General features: G+C 46.7%; 1 protein-coding gene across 1 annotated transcript; it reads left to right on the top strand.

The window, feature by feature from the left end:
• Positions 1–208: 208 nt before the first annotated feature.
• On the top strand, positions 209–13,713 carry RSL1D1 (ribosomal L1 domain containing 1). Its single transcript, XM_028117509.2, has 9 exons — positions 209–373; positions 1,098–1,237; positions 3,360–3,498; positions 4,421–4,569; positions 4,659–4,760; positions 7,575–7,668; positions 7,753–7,878; positions 9,775–10,074; positions 12,196–13,713. Exons 1-9 carry the CDS (start codon positions 275–277, stop codon positions 12,520–12,522), a joined length of 1,476 nt encoding a protein of 491 aa, XP_027973310.1. The 5' UTR covers positions 209–274; the 3' UTR covers positions 12,523–13,713.
• Positions 13,714–19,652: the final 5,939 nt, after the last annotated feature.

The raw sequence follows: 19,652 nt of genomic DNA, 5'->3' as shown, positions 1-19,652 counted from the left end.
CGATTCCCTCCGTGCAGAATGAGAGCCAGGAATCGCCAGGCTGCTCCCGCGCCTCACACAAGAGACTCGGACCGCAGGCGCACGATCCGGCTCGGTTCACTCACGCCGCCAAAATCCCGCGGCTGTGACGTCCTGGGGCGCAACCCCGCCTCCCGGACGTGACGCGAGAGCCCGGTCCCGCCCCCCAACTTCCGGCTACGGGCCTGAGCTCGCGCGTGCGCACGCGGGGCCAGCCCTGGGTACCGCGCGCCCGTCTGCACGAGGTGAGAGCGAAATGGAGGGTTCGGCTTCCAAGCCACTCTCGCCCTCGGCCGCAGCCTCGGCCTCCGCTCCAGCGACCCCGGCCTCCGTGGAGCAGCTGGATAAAGGACAGGTGAGCGGGAGGGGGGCTCGGAAGCGGGGTGGCCGTGGGCTTGTGAGGCTCGGGGTGCGGGTTCCGCGCCCCCGCGGGCGCCCCCGGAGCTCTGGGAGGGTCGCTGGGTCGCGCTTCGCTCAGCCTGCCCGCTCCTTCCTGCGCGCCGGGAGGTGCCTGTCGCCGCCTAGCCCTGCGGCCTGCCCCCTCCTCCCCCGGGTGGATTGCAGGTGCAGCCTGGGCTTCCGGGGTGAGATCCACCTAGCTCTGCTTGCCCACCGTTGACTTGGGCAGGTTGCTTAATTCGGCAAGCTTCAGTGACCTCAGGTTTAAAAGGGCCTCTGCTGGCCTCGGCTCCTCCCGGGGATCAGAGGAGGCAAGGCCCGTGAAGCGCTGTAGCCAGGGGCCTGGCACATAGTAAGCGCTCAGTGAATGCTAGTTGTGGTGTTTAGCGCTTTTCCCGGGATTGCGGCCTTAATCATCGAGGGCCCGGCAAGCATGTTCCCACCTGGCGCGAAGCCTTCACGTGGGAGAGGCTCTCTTCTGTAGACGGGTGCTGAGCGGATACTTAGGTGGTTTCTGATGGAGTCTGATCCAAATTGTAGGATCCTGATACGGACGGTTGTGGAGGTTGCCTATTCAAATAGAATTTGAGGAGGAAAAAAAAAAAGGAAAAAATGCGGAGGAGGGGGCAAATGCTAAATTAGATTGAGATTTAATTTATTTGTGTGTCTCTACTTTGCAGATTAGAAAGGCGGTGGAAGCTCTCTTGGCACATTCCAAGTCCAGGAAAAACGCCAATGGATTGCTTTTGAATGAGAATGAAAATTTCTTTTTAATGGTGGTATTGTGGAAGATTCCAAGTAAAGAACTGAGGGTCAGATTGTGAGTTCTGATTTTCTACTTTTGCCCTTTTTATCTGCTCAGTCATTCGGTATAGCTGTTAACAATCGCCCTTTTGTTTCTAGTGGAAACTTTGCGAACTCAAAATATGAGTTGAAATATGAAATTGTGCCTTAAAAAACAGACATGCTTAAATTTCCTAAAAATTTCGGCAGTTTTCTGGGGCTGGTTGGACAGTTAACCTAAGCAGTTCTACTGAATCCGAAACCTGGTTTTTAGAATAAATTAGACACCTTTTGTGTTTAATTCTGTTATCCTTCCATAGCTAAACTACTGAGGTCCCGGACTCACTTCTTCAAGTAAAGATGATTAAAAACTTAATGAGGAGTGATGAGCTCCTTCTGGAAAACAAACCCATGGTGATCACACGTTCTTACTACTGTAGGACTCCGAGGTCAGAGATGCCCACTCTGCAGAGTTGCCAGACTTAGCAAATAAAAATACAAGTTATTTCTTTTTTAAGATTTATTTACTTATTTTAGAGCACGAGTGAGATGGGCAGAGGGAGTTATAATTTTTTTTTTTTTAAGATTTTATTTATTTGAGAGAGAGAGAGAGAATGAGAGAGAAAGCACATGAGATGGGGGGAGGGTCAGAGGGAGAAGCAGACTCCCCGCCGAGCAGGGAGCCCGATGCGGGACTCGATCCAGGCACTCCAGGATCATGACCTGAGCCGAAGGCAGTTGCCTAACCAACTGAGCCACCCAGGCGCCCCGGGAGTTATAATTTTAAGCAGACTCCCTGCTAAGCAGCAGAGCCCTATGTGGGGCTCGATCCCCCAACCCAGAGATCATGATCTGGGCCAAAACCAAGAGTCGGATGCTTAACCCACTGTGCCACCCAGGCGCCCCAAAATATAAGTTAATTTTTAGTATAAGTAGGTCCCATGTAATATTTGGGGCATAATTATACTAAAAAAAAATACAAAGATTAAATTTAACTTGTGCTGTTTTCTGTCTGGCACCCCTGCTTCTGTGGAGTCTTTCATTTCCTGACTGTCCAAAAAAAGCCAGGTGTGCTAAAGAAAGTATATCGGATAGATGGTTTCTTTTCTTTTCCCCATGAGTGGGGACGTGGGACTGGTAAGAATGATTAGAAATTGGAAAGAGTCTTGGATCCTCAGATTCTCTTAATTGATGATCACAGACCTGCCCCAGCCAGTTGCCTTAGTTACTGTGTTCTGTATCCCGCACACATTCTTTTATTCCACACCTTTGCTCAGGCAGTTTCTCCTTTCTGGGAAGCCCTGTCACTTTCTCTAGGGTATTTTCCCAACTCCTCACCTCATGATGATTCCCGCCACTTCCCGGCTTGGTATCACTTCCCATCGTGTTTGGCAAGTAATGTGTGTGCGCCCCTCAGGCCAAGGAAATGTTTCCTCAGAACACATAGGCCTAGGAAATGGGTGAAACCTTATTCTCGATATAAGACTCAACTGTAATAACACATGTTTGCCGGTCCCTGTTGGTTTGCTCCATATTTTCTGTTCAGCTCTGAAGGAGCTATGTTGTTTATGGAGCCCAGAGTTTTCTGCAAGGTAAAGTTCTGAACCAGAACTATCCTGATGAAACCAGATTATTCTAGCATGTTATAGTACGTGTGCATGTATAATATTATATAAAATAATAACCTCATGTGCACTACTTTGGGTGTCTTTGTTAGCGTTCTAACTCTGGTTATATCCCACATAGTAATTAATACTTTGTTTATTTGGGGAGAGGAGGGACAGGGGGAGAGGGGGAGAGAAAGAATCCTAAGCAGATTTCACACCCAGAGTGGAGCCCAATGTGGGGCTCGATCTCACAACCCTGAGATCCTGACCTGAGCCAGAATCAGGATCCACCGACTGAGCCACCTTGGCTCCCCTAATTAATATTTTGGACTCTGGGTATTTGTGATGATTTACTTGAATCTTAAATCTCTTCTCCATACCATTGAAGACTAGATATATTTTTAAATGTTCTTGGTAGAGTATTTGCTTAAATAGCGTGAATGAAGTTTGTTGAAATGACTGAATTTATTGTGTATTCTGTGGAATAGAAGCATATGTTTTCTTCCTCTGTTATAATGCTTTCTTCCTCTGTTCCATCTCTGTATTTTGCAGGTCCTTGCCTCATGGTATTCGATCAGATTTAACAGATATTTGTTTACTTACCAAGGATGAACCCAATTTAACTCCTGAAAAGACAGAACGGTTTTACAAGAAGCTTTTGAACAAGCATGGAATTAAAACCATATCTCAGGTCAGGTGTGGTTAATATTTTCAGGACAATTAAAAGATCTGATTCAGTCTTTGAAGTGATAAGTAATACATTTCTACCTACTAACCTACTAGTAGTAGGTACTAGTACTACCTACTAACCTAGTATTTCTTTCCTAGAGATTTTATTTTTTTTTTATTCATTCGTTCATTCATTCAGAAATTTTATTTTTGCATAATCTCTTCACCCGATGTGGGGCTTTAAACTCACGACCCTGAGATCAAGAGTCACATGCTTCACTGACTGAGCCAGCCAGGTGCCCCTAGGAATTTAATCTTTAATTTAATTTTTTCTTTCTAATTTTCACTGGCTTTAGTAAGGCATGTTCCATCTTCTCTATGATGAATGAGCTGTTAAGGTTTCTTGACCTAAAAGCTAACATGTACATCAGTAACTTTTTTTTTTTTTTTTTTAAGATTTTACTTATTTACTTGAGAGAGAGCACAAGCCAGGGGAGAGGGAAAGGGAGAAGCAGGCTCCCTGCTTAGCAGGGAGCCTGACGTGGGGCTCGATCCCAGGACCATGGTCTGAGCCAAAGGCAGACACCTAACTGACTGCCACCTAGGTGCCCCATCAGTAACTTTTATGTCTTGAGTTTACAGAAGATTGCTCCAGTAGGTCAAGGTCAGCACTTCCAGAACATTCCCGGGCTTGCCTGTGACTTGGCACTTCCCGTAGTGGTTTGTAGTTTGTTGGTGTCCTTTCTTTATGTGGCGTCCCAGCTCCTCTCTGTGTCCCCATCGGTTAGCATGGTGCCTGGCCCCTGCTCGGTGCTCTCCACATGTTCACTAAACTGTGGCTCTGGGACATTTTTAAGATCCGGACACAGTTATAGCCTGAGTATTTCTAATTTTTGTTCAAGTTCTTAACTTTCTGTGTTTGTCCTCTTCCTTGTGTTTTCTAGATTATCCCCCTCCGAACTTTAAAAAAGGAGTATAAAGCCTATGAAGCCAAGCTCCGCCTCCTGGGCAGTTTTGACATCTTTCTCACTGATGCAAGAATCAGGCGGCTCTTGCCATCCCACCTAGGGAGACATTTCTATCACAGAAAGAAGTAAGTTTCTTAGCAGTAACTGGGTTTGAGCAGAGTGAACTTCGTAGATGTATATACATTCTGCTCCAAGCACCTGTGTGTTCTTACAGAGTTCCGGTGCCTGTGAACCTTCTAGCCAAGAATTTATCCAGGGAGATCAATGAATGCATAGGTGGAACGGTCTTAAACATCTCTAAAAGTGGTTCCTGCAGGTAGGTCAGAGGTAACAATGTGTGCCCGTGTCCAGTCTTATAGTCATTTGATAATAATTGCATAAATCTTTTTTTTTTTTTTAACAAGGTCGTCTTAACGAAACCAGATCCTTCTATTAAAACTAAGGTCCATCCCTCAGAAGTATTTAATTCTCTAGAAAAGCGCCATCCCATAGAACTTTCCACAGTGATGGAAGTGGTCCGTATCTGGGCTCTGTATAGGAGTCATTAGCTGTACATGGCTGCCGTGGCCAAGGAACTGAATTTCTAATGTTACTTGATTTCAGTTAATGTAAACTGAAACAGGCAGGTGTGGCTGGTGGCTCGTGTTTACTGTGTTGGCCAGGGCACCTCTAGGTATTGCAGAAAACAAGGACAAAACTAATGCTTAGGGAATGTCAGCGGTTCTGGGCTTTTGTGTTTCCCTGGCTCATACTACCCGTTATAGGGAAGATCCCCTTCAGCCTTGGTTTAACTTCCTGTTCAATGAATTCATTATCTGTCCTGTCTCATCATGCCGTCGGGTGTCTCTTTGTTGTCACACTGATTTCTTCTGACTCAGGATGCCGAGCTGGGTGGAACCCCCACACCCAGCCTCAGAAATCAGGAGAGACCTTGGGGCGCCTGGGTGGCGCAGTCATTAAGCGTCTGCCTTCGGCTCAGGTCATGATCCCAGGGTCCTGGGATCGAGCCCCGCATCGGGCTCCCTGCTCGGCAGGAAGCCTGCTTCTCCCTCTTCCACTCCCCCTGCTTGTGTTCGCTCTCTTGCGCGCTCCCTCTCTCTGTCAAATAAATAAATAAAATCTTTGGGGAAAAAAAAATCAGGGGAGACCTTTTGGGGCGGTGGTGGCTCCCCAGCTAGACAGAGAATGTGGCTCCACCTTTTTTATGAGGCTGAGGGGCCAGTTAAGTTTGAATGCTTGGCAGTTGAGCAGGAGGAGGGGATTTTTAAACATATTCAGGATCATTTTTTTTTTAAGACTGTTTATTTATTTGAGAGAGAGAGAGCACAAGCAGGGGGAGCAGGAGGAGAGGGAGAAGCAGGCTTCCTGCCGAGCAGGGAGCCCGTTGCAGGGTTCGATCCCAGGACCCTGGGATCATGACCTGAGCTGAAGGCAGCCACTTCACCAACTGAGCCACCCAGGCGCCCCCAGAATCATTCTGAAAAATAAGCTGCCTGGGGCATCCGTGGAATGGGGATGGGTAGCTGCCAGGAGGGTGGCTCTGTAGGGTACAGCAGCCCCTCCTAAAAATACCCCAGGAGTCTCTGTCCCCAGGGGCGGCACCCATGGTAAAACTGACCGCCAGGATGTCTAGACGCTGCTCCCCGGGGCGGTTCTGGGGTTGTCATCTGTCTGCAGGGGGCCGATCCCTTAACGGGCTGTAATGAAGTGGCTGAGAAGAGTTGGTGGTCGGGCCTGGGCCCGACTCTGGTTGTAGGCAGACGTCAGAGTCATGGCCCATGGGAAGTGATGAGCTAGCAGATCGGAGGCCTGGGGGCCTGGGATGGATGAGCAGCAGAGAGGGGGGCGGCACCAAGAAGGCAGATGAAGGAGCAGCGATCTCCTCTTTTCCTCCGGCAGACGTGTGGGCAGCTAACAGACAGCACAGACTCCTGAAGCATTCTTGGCTCTCCCTTCACACCCACCCTCCCCCCGCCGCCCCCCATTCTTTCCTTTCCCCTCTCTCCCGTCCCGTCCCCTCCCCCTGTCCTCTCTCCCTCACTGCTTGTCATCTTCCCGCCTGGGAAACCAAGGGTGTGCTTGCAGCCGGCAGTGAGCACACAGCGGGCAGAGCCCTGTCTCTGGCTGGAGGGAGGTGACAGCACCAGCCCCGTCTCGTCCTCACTCTGCGACCCCCAGCAGACCATGAGCCCGCCTTCCGGCTCCCGCAGTGGAGGGACAGGGGACCCTATGGCTGAGCAGTAGAGGAACTTTCCACTTGGCTTCTGTCTGCACCCTGCTTCCGCTGAAGGGATGGTCTTGCCTTTGGCCCGAAGACTCTTTTACACGAGGGACGAGAACTGTTGGTCTTAGAGATGACAGCTGGGTCAGGGCAGGGGACCACGAAGATGCAAGCATCCCTCCTAGCGGTCTTTCCTTCCCGAACAGCCCCTCCTCAGGAAAGCTCGAGGGCTGACTGCGACCCGTGTTTTCTAGAATGAAGGTAGAACTTCCTTCAGCCCTGCCCACTGACCGATAGGCCTCACAGAGCGGCTCCTCCATCACCACTTCACGGTGTGATGAATTTCAGGCGCAGGGCATTGCCAGAACATGAAGAGAATAATCTCCCTTTAAAATAGATTGAATGTAAGCAAGACAAGCCGATCAGAGAAAGACCGTTACCGTACGATCTCACTCATGTGGAATTTAAGAAACAAAACAGGATCATAGGGGAAGGGAGGGAAAAACAAAACAAGATGAAATCAGAGAGGGACACAAACCACAAGAGACTCTGAATCATAGGAAACAAACTGCGGGTTGCTGGAGGCAAGGGGGTTACTGGGGGATGGACATGAAGGAGGGCACGTGATGTAGTGAGCACTGGGTGTTACATATGACTGATAAATCACTGACCTCGATCTCTGAATCCAAGAATACGTTATATGTTAATTGAGTTTAAATAAAAAAATCAGTGGTATATAACAACTGCAAAAGAAGAAACAGTGAAGGCCTAAAGATTTTAAGGTTTCTACCTCTGATTTTTTTGGGGGGAGGGTCACGTATTTATGTTTCTCCACCTGCCTGTGCTTTATTTTGAAACACAAATTATTTTTTTTTTAATCTTTGTGTCTGATACTGTATTAAATTCCAGTACTATCCGCGTTGGCCACACTGGAATGGAGGTTGAACACGTCATTGATAACATCATCGCCGTCACGAAGGGGCTCTCCCAAAAGTTGCCAGAGGTGCGGTCTCACCAGTGCGTCCATTGATTGTTTGCGTAAAAGAACCAGAACCCACACCGGTAATACCATTCTTGTCTGTTGCAGAAGTGGGAGAGCGTGAAACTCCTGTATGTGAAAACCGAGAGGTCCGCTTCCCTGCCCATCTTTTCCTCGTTTGTCAGCTGTCAGGATGAAGCCAAGGGATTATGCACCCCCAGTCAGAAGAAAAAGGTGAGTAGGATTTTACATACTGGGTGGGCTTAGTCACAGGTGTAAACACAGCCCAGGGAAAGGAGCGCGTGCCCTTTCTGCCTGACCTGCAGTGCTTTCCCACTGGTCCTGCTTTTGCGTGCGTTCTTCCCGCTTTACAGATGAGGTCCGTTAGCAGTGGTGTGAATAAAGCATTTCGGGGTACAGATATCTTGTGTTTATTGGTACGGTAGTTAAGTGGCCCGAATAGGCTCAGCGGGGCCCCGTGTAGTGGCAAGAGGAGCTAAAGGAAAACCAAAATCTAGTTCATTAAGAACATTTTTCTGGGCACAATTTACTATTGCGTTGGGCTAACAGATAACCCCTCAGTTTGGAAGTGTAGGTTTTCAGTGCTATTGTAAAAAAAAAAAAAAAAAAAAAAACCAACATGAGGGAAAATTCCGTTTTCTTGCTGTTTGTTAGACCAGTCTCCCAGTTTGCTAACACTTTTCTTTAGCCATGTTAATCACGTGCAGTGGGTTTTTAATTTGGGTGTTTTAATTTTTCTTTTTTTTTTTTTTTACTTGTAGAAGTTGCGTGTTTTCTTCTTTTTCAAATTGGCTTTACTTCTTTTACTTTCTTATTACCTACCTACAAATGGTTCTCCAGTTTACCGTAATTCCTGGAACACATTAAGCATTCCTGTTCTATCATCGGATCATTTGAGCGGCACCATGCTGGTGTCCCAGCTGGTTCTGTGTCCCTGCTGGCTCCTTGTGGACCTGGTCGTCGCATTGGGAAAATGATTGGTAGAAATAATCTGAGGTGTGAGATAAAGATCTTTCTCTAGAAGATTTCCATTTCTGTCTGCTGGGCACCTCAGGGCCCTGGGCCTGGGGCTCCCTGAACGCACATTTCAGGGCTTGAGATTCCCTGAATGATTCCGAGCAAACAATGCTGAGACTCTGCACAGCCCCACTTCCTGTTTGTCTTTACCCTGAGAGTAACTCACTGGCCTCCCAGCTTATTGTGGGAGGTTCCTCTTACAATCCCTGCCTGGTGAGGACACTGGGATTTGATTTCTCTCCATCCACCCGCACCCCCTGGTAACATAAAAATTAGGGATCCGCAAATACTCTTGGCAGAATTTGCCTCTGGGCTCACTTACCCACTGGGTCCTTGTTTCACATGTCTTGCAGGTAGTTGGTTCCTTGATGCCTTGAAGGAAAAAAAAATTTAATATATTTTACCCCACTTTTTTTTACTTATTTTCATTGGGAAGGTGACCCAGAATAACAGACTGCTGTTACCAGAAGCAAGAAATCTGAATTTTTTGCCATTTATTAGCAGATTGATTTGAGGACTTGGTGAAAATGTTGGAATTGCTGGTTAAAATGGAATCAGACATAGTTATGAATGTTATTGAACAGGACTCTGTGGTTAGGATAATGGAACTCTAGCTGTGGAAACGTTTTACTGTTTTACTTACAGCCACAAGCCTGCAGTAGGGAAAAAATGATCAGTTGTGGGGGGTTTTTTTGAAATTGTTTTATTGAGACGTAAATCACATCAGAATACTCTGCAATTTAGGATAATTCTTAACTCCCCCATAAACGAGATCAACTTTCATGGAAGCTCCAGCTGCAACCCAGGTTCTGAGTCCCGACGTGTAATTCACAGAGCGAACATCTTCGGCTCTGAGTTAAAACCAAACTGGAGTCGACGCTCATGTGCTGGTAATGGGGTTTGTTTGCTCGGAGTTGGTAAGATCGAGGCACTTTTCAGAAGCCTAGGGGGAATCAGAACTGCAAGTGCCGAATCTCTGCCATTTATTTGCCGACAAGTGTATCCCTTACTAAAATTATGCTTGGGGTTTTTTGTGTGTGTGTGTGTGTGTGTGTGTGTGTGTGTGTGTGTGTGTGTGTGTGTGTGTTGTAGGAAGCAAAGAAAAAACAAAAACAAAAAGAGTATCGTGAAAAACAAAAAGAGAAGAAGAAAAACAAAAGGCTTATGAAACAGGCTCAAAAAGCTCCGTCGGCCCCGGAGAAGGAGGACGTGGGCCCCAAAACTGGTGGTACCGCGGCACCCAACCCTACCCCCAGGAAGGAGGAGCCAGGAGCGCTCAAGAAGAAAGAGGGCAGTAGAGTGAAAGCTCGGTCTAAAGTGCAGGAGGAATCCGAAGACGAGATCCCTCTGCTGGTGCCTATAGGGAAGACGCCAGCGAAAGGAAACACAGAGGTATTTTCTTTGATTTTCATTAGAATTGTAGGAAACACTGCCCGTGGTTTCCAAAAGCGGGCCAGGGCAGAAATGTGAGCAGTGGTTCTGTTGCTGACGGTGAGTCCTGGATCCCCCATGTCCTAAGCCTTAGAAAACCAAGCAGGGCCAGGGCGGGCTTGGGTGCTGGGCTGGGTCCCGAAACCTCTCCAATGCCCCACCCCCGCTGGCTCCTGCAATCCGACTGCATGGATTTCACAGGATCGTTTAAAGGAACGGAGTTTTTTAACTTTTTGGTTCTTCGGTACGGTTTTTCCTCGTTCTCACTGTCCATCCAGCTGCTAGGAAGAAGGCCTCTTGAACATGAGGGGGAAGGAGAGGGGGTGGTAAGAGCCCAGAGGGCTGTCCTCACCGCGGGTACACCTGCATGTCCCTGGTGTCAGGCTTGGCCTCAGCATGTGGGAGTGACAGTCCCAGGGCTAGCCCTGCCCTTGACCCATTTGGTATTTTGTCCGGTAGCAGCAATCCCTAGAATCATCAGGGTGTTTAAATTTTCATGTCCTGGCAAAAGTATTCCTTGTAAAGGTCCCCCCTGCCAAGTGCTACTGAGGTTTTAAATCTACTTGAAGTAAACACAAAGGATCAGTGTATTACCTGGAAGCATTGTAGTTGTTTTTAACAAAAGCACACTGTGTGTGTTCCCACGGGATGGGATGTAATATGCTGGAGATTGGAAGAGGGGAAGGCATAGCTGACCGGGTGGTGTGTAGCTAGAGCCGTAGAAGTGTTCGTGCCCTTTGAACCCAGCTAGGAAATAGGATCAGGGTAATGACCTGCAGAAGTTTCATTGTTGTTCACTGTAGAGGCACAGATTGAGGACACATCGTGGACCCTTGCAGTAGTTTTTATGAGTAATTTAAAATGATGTTCAGTCAGGAAATACTCAGTGACCTCGGAAATACTAATGAAGTTATTGGGGAAAGGGCATAACATTTGGCTTGCTTGCATTTATTTATTTATTTATTTATTTTAAGATTTTTTTATTTGAGGGACACCCGGGTGGCTCAGTCGGTTAAGCATCTGCCTTCGGCTCAGGTCATGATCTCGGGGTCCTGGGATCAAGCCCCGCATCGGGCTCCCTGCTCGGCGGGGAGTCTGCTTCTCCCTCTGCCTGCCGCTCCCCCTGCTTTGTGCTTTCTCTCTCTCTCTCATAAACAAATAAGTAAAATCTTAAAAAAAAAAAGATTTTTTATTTGAGAGAGAGAGCATGGGTGGTGGGGTGGTGGCGTAGAGGGAGAAGCAGACTCCCCACTGAGTAGGGAGCCCAACGTGGGGCTCGATCCCAGGACCCTGAGATCAGGACCCGAGCCGAAGGCAGATGCTCAACCGACCGAGCCATCCTGGCGCCCTAGCATTTGGCTTTTAAATGCATGCACACTTGTGGGGGGAAGGTAGTGAATAAGAGGTAGTTAATACGGTGTGCCAAAGTTATTAGAGAATTTTGTTTCTTGTATTTCCTATGTTTTACAAATTTCCCATAACAATCCTACCATTTTATATTTACTGAAAAGCAAAGTCTTGCTTTGCTCGCTGTTTTTGTCTCTCTAACCTCCTTCCATATTGGACGCGTCTGTCGCTAGAGTGCTGTCCCCCCTGTCATCTGGACTGCTGGGAAATCCCAGCCTCCTGGCGTGCGACACTGTTCCCTCCAAGAGCCTCTCGGTCTGCCTTTGGGAAGCAGGGTTTCCTGACAGGCGGCCCCGGGTGGTTTTTACACACTCAGTTTGGGAACCTCCTGTCCTCACCCACAGGCAAGGAATATACAACCGAAGGTGGAGAAGAGTCAGGATTGGGGCACAGGCTCTCTGCGGTGCTCCCAGTGGGTGATTCGGGTGTCCCCACGAAAGGCAAAGGCAGTTCTCTGTTGATTGGACCCGGGAGAGCACCAGGGTCCTTGCTACGGTCCTTAGGAACGGAAAACAGTTGCCTTTCAAAATGCCTGCAAGGCAAAAGGCAAAGCCATCCCTCATCTCATTGTATTGGGCTGCCCCTTCTGGGGGTGACATGATAAAGATGACAGTTTTCAGGGTGACATTGTCAGGGTTTGTCTTCCCTTGGACTTAATTCCCTGCTTTTTCTTAGGTGCAAAAACATGCCGCAGGAAAGAAGTCTCCAAAAAAGAGTCCTGCTCCCAGCACACCCCGTGGGAAGAAGAGAAAGGCCTTTCCAAGTTTGGAGACCCCGAAGGCTGCAGAGCCCAAGACCCCAAGCAATGGCCTGGGGAAGAAGCCAAGAATCAAAGAAGAGGCAGAGAAAGAAAAAAACTCTTCACTGGGGAAAAAAGACCCAAGACAGATGACCAAAAAGCCAGGGGCCAAGTTCTTCACTACCGCTAGTAAATCTGCGAAAAAAGCTCCCCGCACCCCCAAACAGTGGCTCAAAAAGCCCAAAGTACCCCAGTCGACCTAAAAATAAAGAGACTCAAGCAGAAGGAAACATCTACACTCCCCACAGAGCTTTTTAAAAATGCCGGGGTCCTGACCCCCACGCCGTGCATCCTTCTCCCGGGGTGAGGCCCAGACTTACCTATTTTTTAAAACCTCCGCAAGTAATCCTGACATATGTTTGTGTGTGTGCGAACCAGTAGTTCTGAAGTAAATCCATTTTTTAAGTTGCTCTTCTGGCATTTGCTAATAGGACGGGGAAAATACAGTGCTCCTCTGTGGTGGTTTATTATTAAAGTGTACCATTTGCTTCTGAGCAAACCAGCGGCCTTCCCTGTCTTGCTGGTTTTACTTGAATCCCTCCGATGTGACCCTCTCTGCTGTCTGTTTTCCACCCTTTGTTCACCTAGGCTCCATACACCAGTTTGTGCAAGCCCTCCCAAAGCTTGTCCGCATTACCGGGATGGGCTCGCTGCCGGACACTCGGCTGTGGAACGTAGGAGAAAGTCTTGGTGGGTTTTGGGAAGGGCCCTTGAGATCGAGATAATTGATCTCCGGTGGCAGTCCGCCACGGCTGTGGGTCATTGAGTCAGCGTGCCTTCGGTAAGGTTAGTTACCAGGGAGCTGTTGACAGAGGCACTGAGTTGAGTCCTGCCTGCTAGAGGCGAGAAGTAGTCCCGTCTTCCTCCAGAGCCCTCCTCAGCCTGTGTGCATTTACTCAGTGTGGACTGTGTACATTTGGGATGACCGTCGGATATACTCTGAAGCAGTAAACGACTCCGCCTCTCCCTGGGTTGGAATGGGGGTCCGCGTCCCTGGCGGTGAGCGATGGACACACTGTCCTCGTGACCAGTGAAGTGTGCTTTCCAAGGTGACATGGTTCGGAAACAAGTCGGGCCTCAGGTGGTCCGCCTTCAAGTCCGAGGAGCCAAAGCTTTTGCTTTTTGGATTGTAATGTTTTTAAATCACGAGAGCCTCTAAAATACTCAAGTGTGCGTTTAATGTCGAGGATGAGCGTAACCGTGTTTCCCACAGAAATGAGGTGCTGTGGGGACGCGGCCAGACTGGCTTCAGAGATGGAGATTTAAGTGCTGTTTTGTAGAGGCAGACTTGTGGACATAATCATGCTAGTGCTCTCTCTACGGGGTGGGGGGGGTAGCTGTGTATCATGTTTTCATCCCAGCCTCTAGCCAAATAAAGATTTTGCAACACCCAAGTGATTCTTTGGTCTGTGGCTTGGTCCTGATTGAACATGAAGCAACTGTTTACCTTCCTTGTCCTTTGCACATCGGGTTTCACTCCTAAATTCTCTACGGTAGAAATGGCAGATTTATTGAAACTTCCTCAGTTGGGGAACGGGTGAAAATTCGGAATTGCAAGGAAAAGGCACAAGTCATGCTACTAGATCTCTAGTAGCTCAGGCACGATCCCAGCTGACTGATAGGGTTACGAACTGTCAGGGGTCTCCCCAGGGGCCCAGAGGAGTACAAGAGGCCTCTGCTACAGTGGATCACGCTTTTGGGGTTCAAGAGGTAAGTATGTGGCTGTTTTTTTTTGTGGTTTTTTTTTTTCCATTTGTTTTTTAGAGGAAGAGTGTGAGCTGGGTGGGGGAGGGGTAAAGGGAGAGGGAGAGAGAATCTCAAGCAGACTCCGCACTGAGCGTGGAGCCCGGTGCAGGACTGGATCCCACAACCCTGAGCATGGTGAGCTGAAACCATGAGTCAGACCCTTAACCAACTGTGCTTCCCAGGTACCCCGTCATGTGTGTTAAGGGTTTAAATAGCAAAGAAGTCTTTGGCCATTTTATTAGATATCTGAAGGCTCTGCACTACCTACATTTCTTTCTCCTTAAATTGCTGTTTGCGGGTCACCTGAGTGGCGCAGTCAAGCGTCCAACTCTTGATCTGAGCTCAGGTCTTGAGCTCAGGGTCATGAGTTCAAGCCCCACGTTGGGCTCTACATTGCGCTGGCATGGAGCCTGCTTAAAAAAAATTGCTACTGTTTTCCCTGTGTTAATATGCGCAGCATCAAGATTCCCCATAGGACATTACGAATGATCAGAGGCCCTCATCAATCCTTGGGTTTTAAAGGAATTAACGCATGTGATGATGGACCACAAATTTGGGATTATTTTGGGATGATGGGCTTGGAGAGAAAATGGCAACTATTTAGATGTTTTGTGTTTGTTTATTTTTAGGTTTTATTTATGAGAGCCAGAGCACTAGCGGTGGGGAGAGGGGGAGGGTCCCCAGTGAGGGGCTCGATCCCAGGACTCCAGGATCATGACCTGAGCCAAAGGGAGACGCTTAACCGACTGAGCCTCCCAGGCGCCCCCAAGGCAATCCGATTTTTAAAATGAGCAAAGGATCTGAATGGACATTTGCCCAAAGAAGATCTGCAGTGGCCAACAAGCACAGGAAAAATTGAACATCATTCATCATCAGGGAAATGCAAATCAAAACCATGAGATAACAGCTTCACACCACTAGGATGGCTCTAACCCAAAAGCCACTAACAAGATGGATGTGGAAAAATTGGGCAGGGATAGGCAAAATAGGTGAAGGGGATTAAGAAGTACAAACTTCCAGCTATAAAATAAATCGGGGATGAAAAGTGCAGTATAGGGAATAGAGTCCCTAACATCCTAACCCTGTATGGTGGCAGATGGTAAGGACAGTTCTCCCAATGCGCATAGCTTCGTGTGTAGAATTGTGAGATCACTAAGGTGTACCCCTGAAGCTGACAACATTGTCAAGTACAGATTTAATCCGCACTTAGAACAGTGCCTGACCCATACACAGTGCCTAACAAACAGATCAGTTCACTGGAAAACTATGCAATCATTACAAATGACAGACATATCTAAACACATGAGTAAAGAAGTATTTAGACTAAATATTTTGGGGCACCTGGCTGGCTCAGTCAGTGGAGCGTGCGACTCTCGATCTCAGGGTCGTGAGTTCAAGCCCCACGTTGGGCGTGGAGCCTACTTAAAAAATTAAGGAAGAGAAATAAAGTAAATTAAATATTTAAGTTAAACATGGTGGGATGTTTGCTGTTTATTAGTAATGGGACAAAAAAAGTTACAGTATGCACAATCTCTTTCAAATTCTAAAAGTCTCTAAGGGCATCAAAAGACTGGAAAATAGCCACACAATACTAATAACGGTTATCTCTGGCTGGAGAATTCAGGTTGTTTTTATTCTTTTTCTTTTTTTAAAAGATTTTTATTTTTATATAAGCTCCCCACCCAATGGGGGACTCGAACTCACAACCCCGAGATCAAGAGTTGCGTGCTCTACCGACTAAGCCAGCCAGGTGCTGGCTTTTGTGTGGACAAGTTTTCAACTCCTTTGAATAAATACCAAGGAGCACAATTGCTTGATCATATAGTAAGAGAACTAGTTTAGTTTTATAAGAAACCATCAAACCGTCTTCCAAAGTGGCTGCACCATTTTGCCTTCACCAGTGGTAAACGAGAGGCCCCTTTGCTCCACATCCTCATCAGCGTTTGGTGTTGTCCCTGTTCCGGATTTTGGCCATTCTCGTATTCGTATAGTACTATCTCCTCGTTTTAGTTTGCATTTTCCTTATGACATATGATGCGAAATAGGCTTGTTTGCCATCAGTATATCTTTTTTTTAAAAAAAAGATTTTATTTATTTGAGAGAGAGAATGAGAGATAGCACGAGAGGGAAGAGGGTCAGAGGGAGAAGCAGACTCCCCGCTGAGCAGGGAGCCCGATGCGGGACTCGATCCCGGGACTCCAGGATCATGACCTGAGCCGAAGGCAGCGGCTTAACCAACTGAGCCACCCAGGTGCCCACCATCAGTATATCTTGTTTGGCAAGGTGTCTATTAGGATCTTTGGCCCATTTTTTAATCAGGTTGTTTTCCTGGTGAGTTTTAAGAGTTCCTTGTATATTTTCGGTAATTGTGCTTTATCAGATGTATGTTTTGCAAATATTTTCTCCCACTCTGTGGTTGGTCTTCACATTTTCTTGAGGTATTCTGTTTTGAAATGACCATATGACTTCTGTGCTTGTTTTTTCTATCTCTGAAATGGGAACGCCACCCTGAGATATTTTTAATGTGCTCTGAACCCTTTTGCCTGCGAATCTGTAGATAATACTGTCCCCCAAAGATAAACACAGTTAATATTTTAATATTTGATATATTTCTTACAATATTTTTTCCTGTGCATAAGTATTTTTTCTTCCAGTCTATCTTTTCCAAGTTATTTTGTAATAACTTTATTAAATACCAGCACTCCTTCACTTGAGTCCCTTAGATGTGTGTCATTAAAACCATGGAGAAAATGTAAAGAAATCTTTGGGAGTGGGGGATGGCACTTCTAAAAAGTACACATTCCTGGTCCCACTGCAGACCTTCTTGCTTGGAATTGGCGTGTGATGGCCCTGAGGAACCTGTTTTTAACAAGAGGTCAGGATGGGGCGCCTGGGTTGCTCAGCCAGTTAAGCGTCCCGACTCTTGGTTTCAACTCAGGTCATGGTATCAGGGTCATGAGATCCATCCCCGCTTTGGGCTCAGCACTCAGCAGCGTGTCTGCTTAGGATTCTCTCCCTTTCCCTCTCCCCTTCCCCCTCCCCCTGCCCCTCCTCCTCTGCCCTTCCCCTTGCTCGTGCTTTCTATCTCGCTCTAAAATAAATAAATCTTAAAAAAACAAAAACAAAAAATTCCCGCAAGAGGTCAGGTGATTCCTATGCTCAGGAAGCACTGGGAAACACTGGTACAAAGTTATGTGGCAACTAAAAGTTGCCTACACTTGGTAACATCTTTATCATATTCTCTGCAGGTGAAACCAAATGAAACAGCCAACCTAAGTGAAACAGATCTTTTATTTCCTCTTTTTATTACTAATTTTTTCCTAGGACATTCGGGTGAACTACTTACCATATGCATTTGGCCCCAGTCTCTCCTTGTTAGGAGTTTCTTCCAAATCTGTAGGATCAAGGCATTTACACTATTGCGTTAAAGAAAAAAAAAACTGACCTGATGCACGAAAATTGCTCCTCATGAGAATCCATGTTATTGCAATTATCCAGTCAAGAGCCTAATTCATATAAAAGAAACAGAGACATGTTATCTTTTCATCTAAAATCATTTCATCTTAAATGGTATCTGACCATTTACATGTACACTTTTTTTTTTTAACTGTAAAGCTGCCTCTTGGACCAGGTGAGATCAAGAGTCACATGCTCCACCAACTGAGCCAGCTAGGTGCCCCTAATGTACCATTTTTATGTGTAACTCTGATTGATCCCCTTATCAGACCATTCTGCCGTGAAAATATCTGTCAGTATATATCAGTGTAAATTTTAATTTTCTGCGACCCTAAAGCTCTAAGTATTAACTCTGGTGTAAGGCACAATTATAATTACTAGCATACAATTGATCGAATGGTGTATATTATGTGTGTTGATAAGATTTCAGTTTTTGTGATTTGTAATTATTAGCGCCTCTCTCAGTGAGCTGGGTCTTTTCCCTTGTGCATAGTTCCACAAATGACTGTTCCTCGCAGTTACAAGGAGACGCGGTTCAGCCTCCTTTGGCTTGCTATGTTTCTTTTTCACAGATTTAAGTGCAGAGAAACCTTACATTGCTGGGTGGAAACAGAACGAGGCTTCTAGCAACGTGGCTCAATTCTTTGGCTTTGTTCAGAGTTGCTCAAATATGCACAATTATTACAGTGAGGCACCACCGAATTATTTTTACCAAACTATTCATTCTTCTATTTGAAGGCGAGGAAGTGTCGAAAGCAAAAATTGGCAAACGCCGAACCAATTTAACAAGATTACCAGTCACTAGTCCTTCATTTTCTTAGCACAGGTATCATCTATTCTAAACTTTTCCTAGGTTTTCTGTCCTGGAGGTTTAACAAAAAAAAAAACAAACAAAACCCAAAGCTCTATACAATGCTTTTCTTCCCTTAAATGGGAGAAGGGCAATTTTGAAAGGGGACATTTTGCAGGTTGTTGGGCATTGCTGCTGGCTGGCTCAGTCGGGGAGAGTGTGTGACCCTTGATCCCAGCGTTGTGAGTTTGAGCCCCACATTGGGTGTAGTGAAAAATAAATAAACTTAAAACAAAAACAAATAAAGCACCTATAGAAGTTGAGGACCTGGAAACTATTTTCCCTTAAAGTTCTCATGCCTATGTGATACCCAGAAAGTCCCCGGGGACTATGTGTCCCATTTTGAAGACAATTGTTGTAGGTGATGGACCAGAATGAGAACTGAGGGAGCAAATAAGTATGGTTAGACCTAAGTTTCTTGCTTGTTACACTTGGCAGTGAGTTCCCTACTCACAGAAAACACAGTTCCTCAGGCAACTGTCCAAAGTTCCCTTCCAGTCCTTCTTCTTAAATTAACCTTTCATCTTATTTTTTTTAAAGATTTTATTAATTAATTTATTTAACAGAGAGATAGAGAGAGCACAAGTAGGCAGAGCGAGAAGCAGGCTCTCCGCTGAGCAGGGAGCCTGACACGGGGCTCCATCCCAGGACCCTGGGATCCTGACCTGAGCTGAAGGCAGACGCTTAACAACTGAGCCACCCAGGCACCCCTCATCTTATTTTTAAAAAGATTTTGTTTATTTATTTATTTATTTATTTAGCATGTGCACGGGCAGGGGGAGGGGTAGAGGGAGTGGGAGGGAGAATCTCAAGCAGACTCTGCACTGAGCATGGAGCCATATGGGGCTCACTACCATGAGATCATGACCCGAGCTGAAACCCAAAGTGGATGCTCAACCGACCGAGCCACCCAGGCACCCCTTCACCTTTCACCTTGAATTTGATCACTTGTATCTAAAATGTAAAAATCTAAATGTATCCTCAAGTAATAATGGTGCTTCCAAAAGATGTCAGGTCAAGCCTAGTTCAAGTACCCCTGGCACAGAACTCGATTTTCAGAAGCAGTCTCTGGATGTCATGAGATAGCTTTGTGAAATATATGGAAAGATTAAACTATTAAGAACTAACCATGAGGGGCACCTGGGTGGCTCAGTTGGTTAAGCAACTGCCTTCGGCTCAGGTCATGATCCTGGAGTCCCGGGATCGAGTCCCACATCGGGCTCCTTGCTCAGCAGGGAGTCTGCTTCTCCCTCTGACCCTCTTCCCTCTCGTGCTCTCTGT

Source organism: Eumetopias jubatus, unplaced genomic scaffold (assembly GCF_037043125.1).
Source record: "Eumetopias jubatus isolate StellerSeaLion01/CBP00866 unplaced genomic scaffold, mEumJub1_p1.0 scaffold_12, whole genome shotgun sequence".
Classification (NCBI taxonomy): Eukaryota; Metazoa; Chordata; class Mammalia; order Carnivora; family Otariidae; genus Eumetopias; species Eumetopias jubatus.
This window is presented reverse-complemented; position numbering and strand designations above follow the sequence as displayed.

Bases quoted from the DNA above. Each gene is read 5' to 3' on its own strand.
- RSL1D1 (XM_028117509.2), top strand. From the start codon at position 275: ATGGAGGGTTCGGCTTCCAAGCCACTCTCGCCCTCGGCCGCAGCCTCG. The intron at 4,570-4,658 runs GTAAGTTTCTTA...GTGTTCTTACAG, and splicing joins CATTTCTATCACAGAAAGAA to AGTTCCGGTGCCTGTGAACC. The intron at 7,879-9,774 runs GTGAGTAGGATT...TGTGTGTTGTAG, and splicing joins CCCCCAGTCAGAAGAAAAAG to GAAGCAAAGAAAAAACAAAA.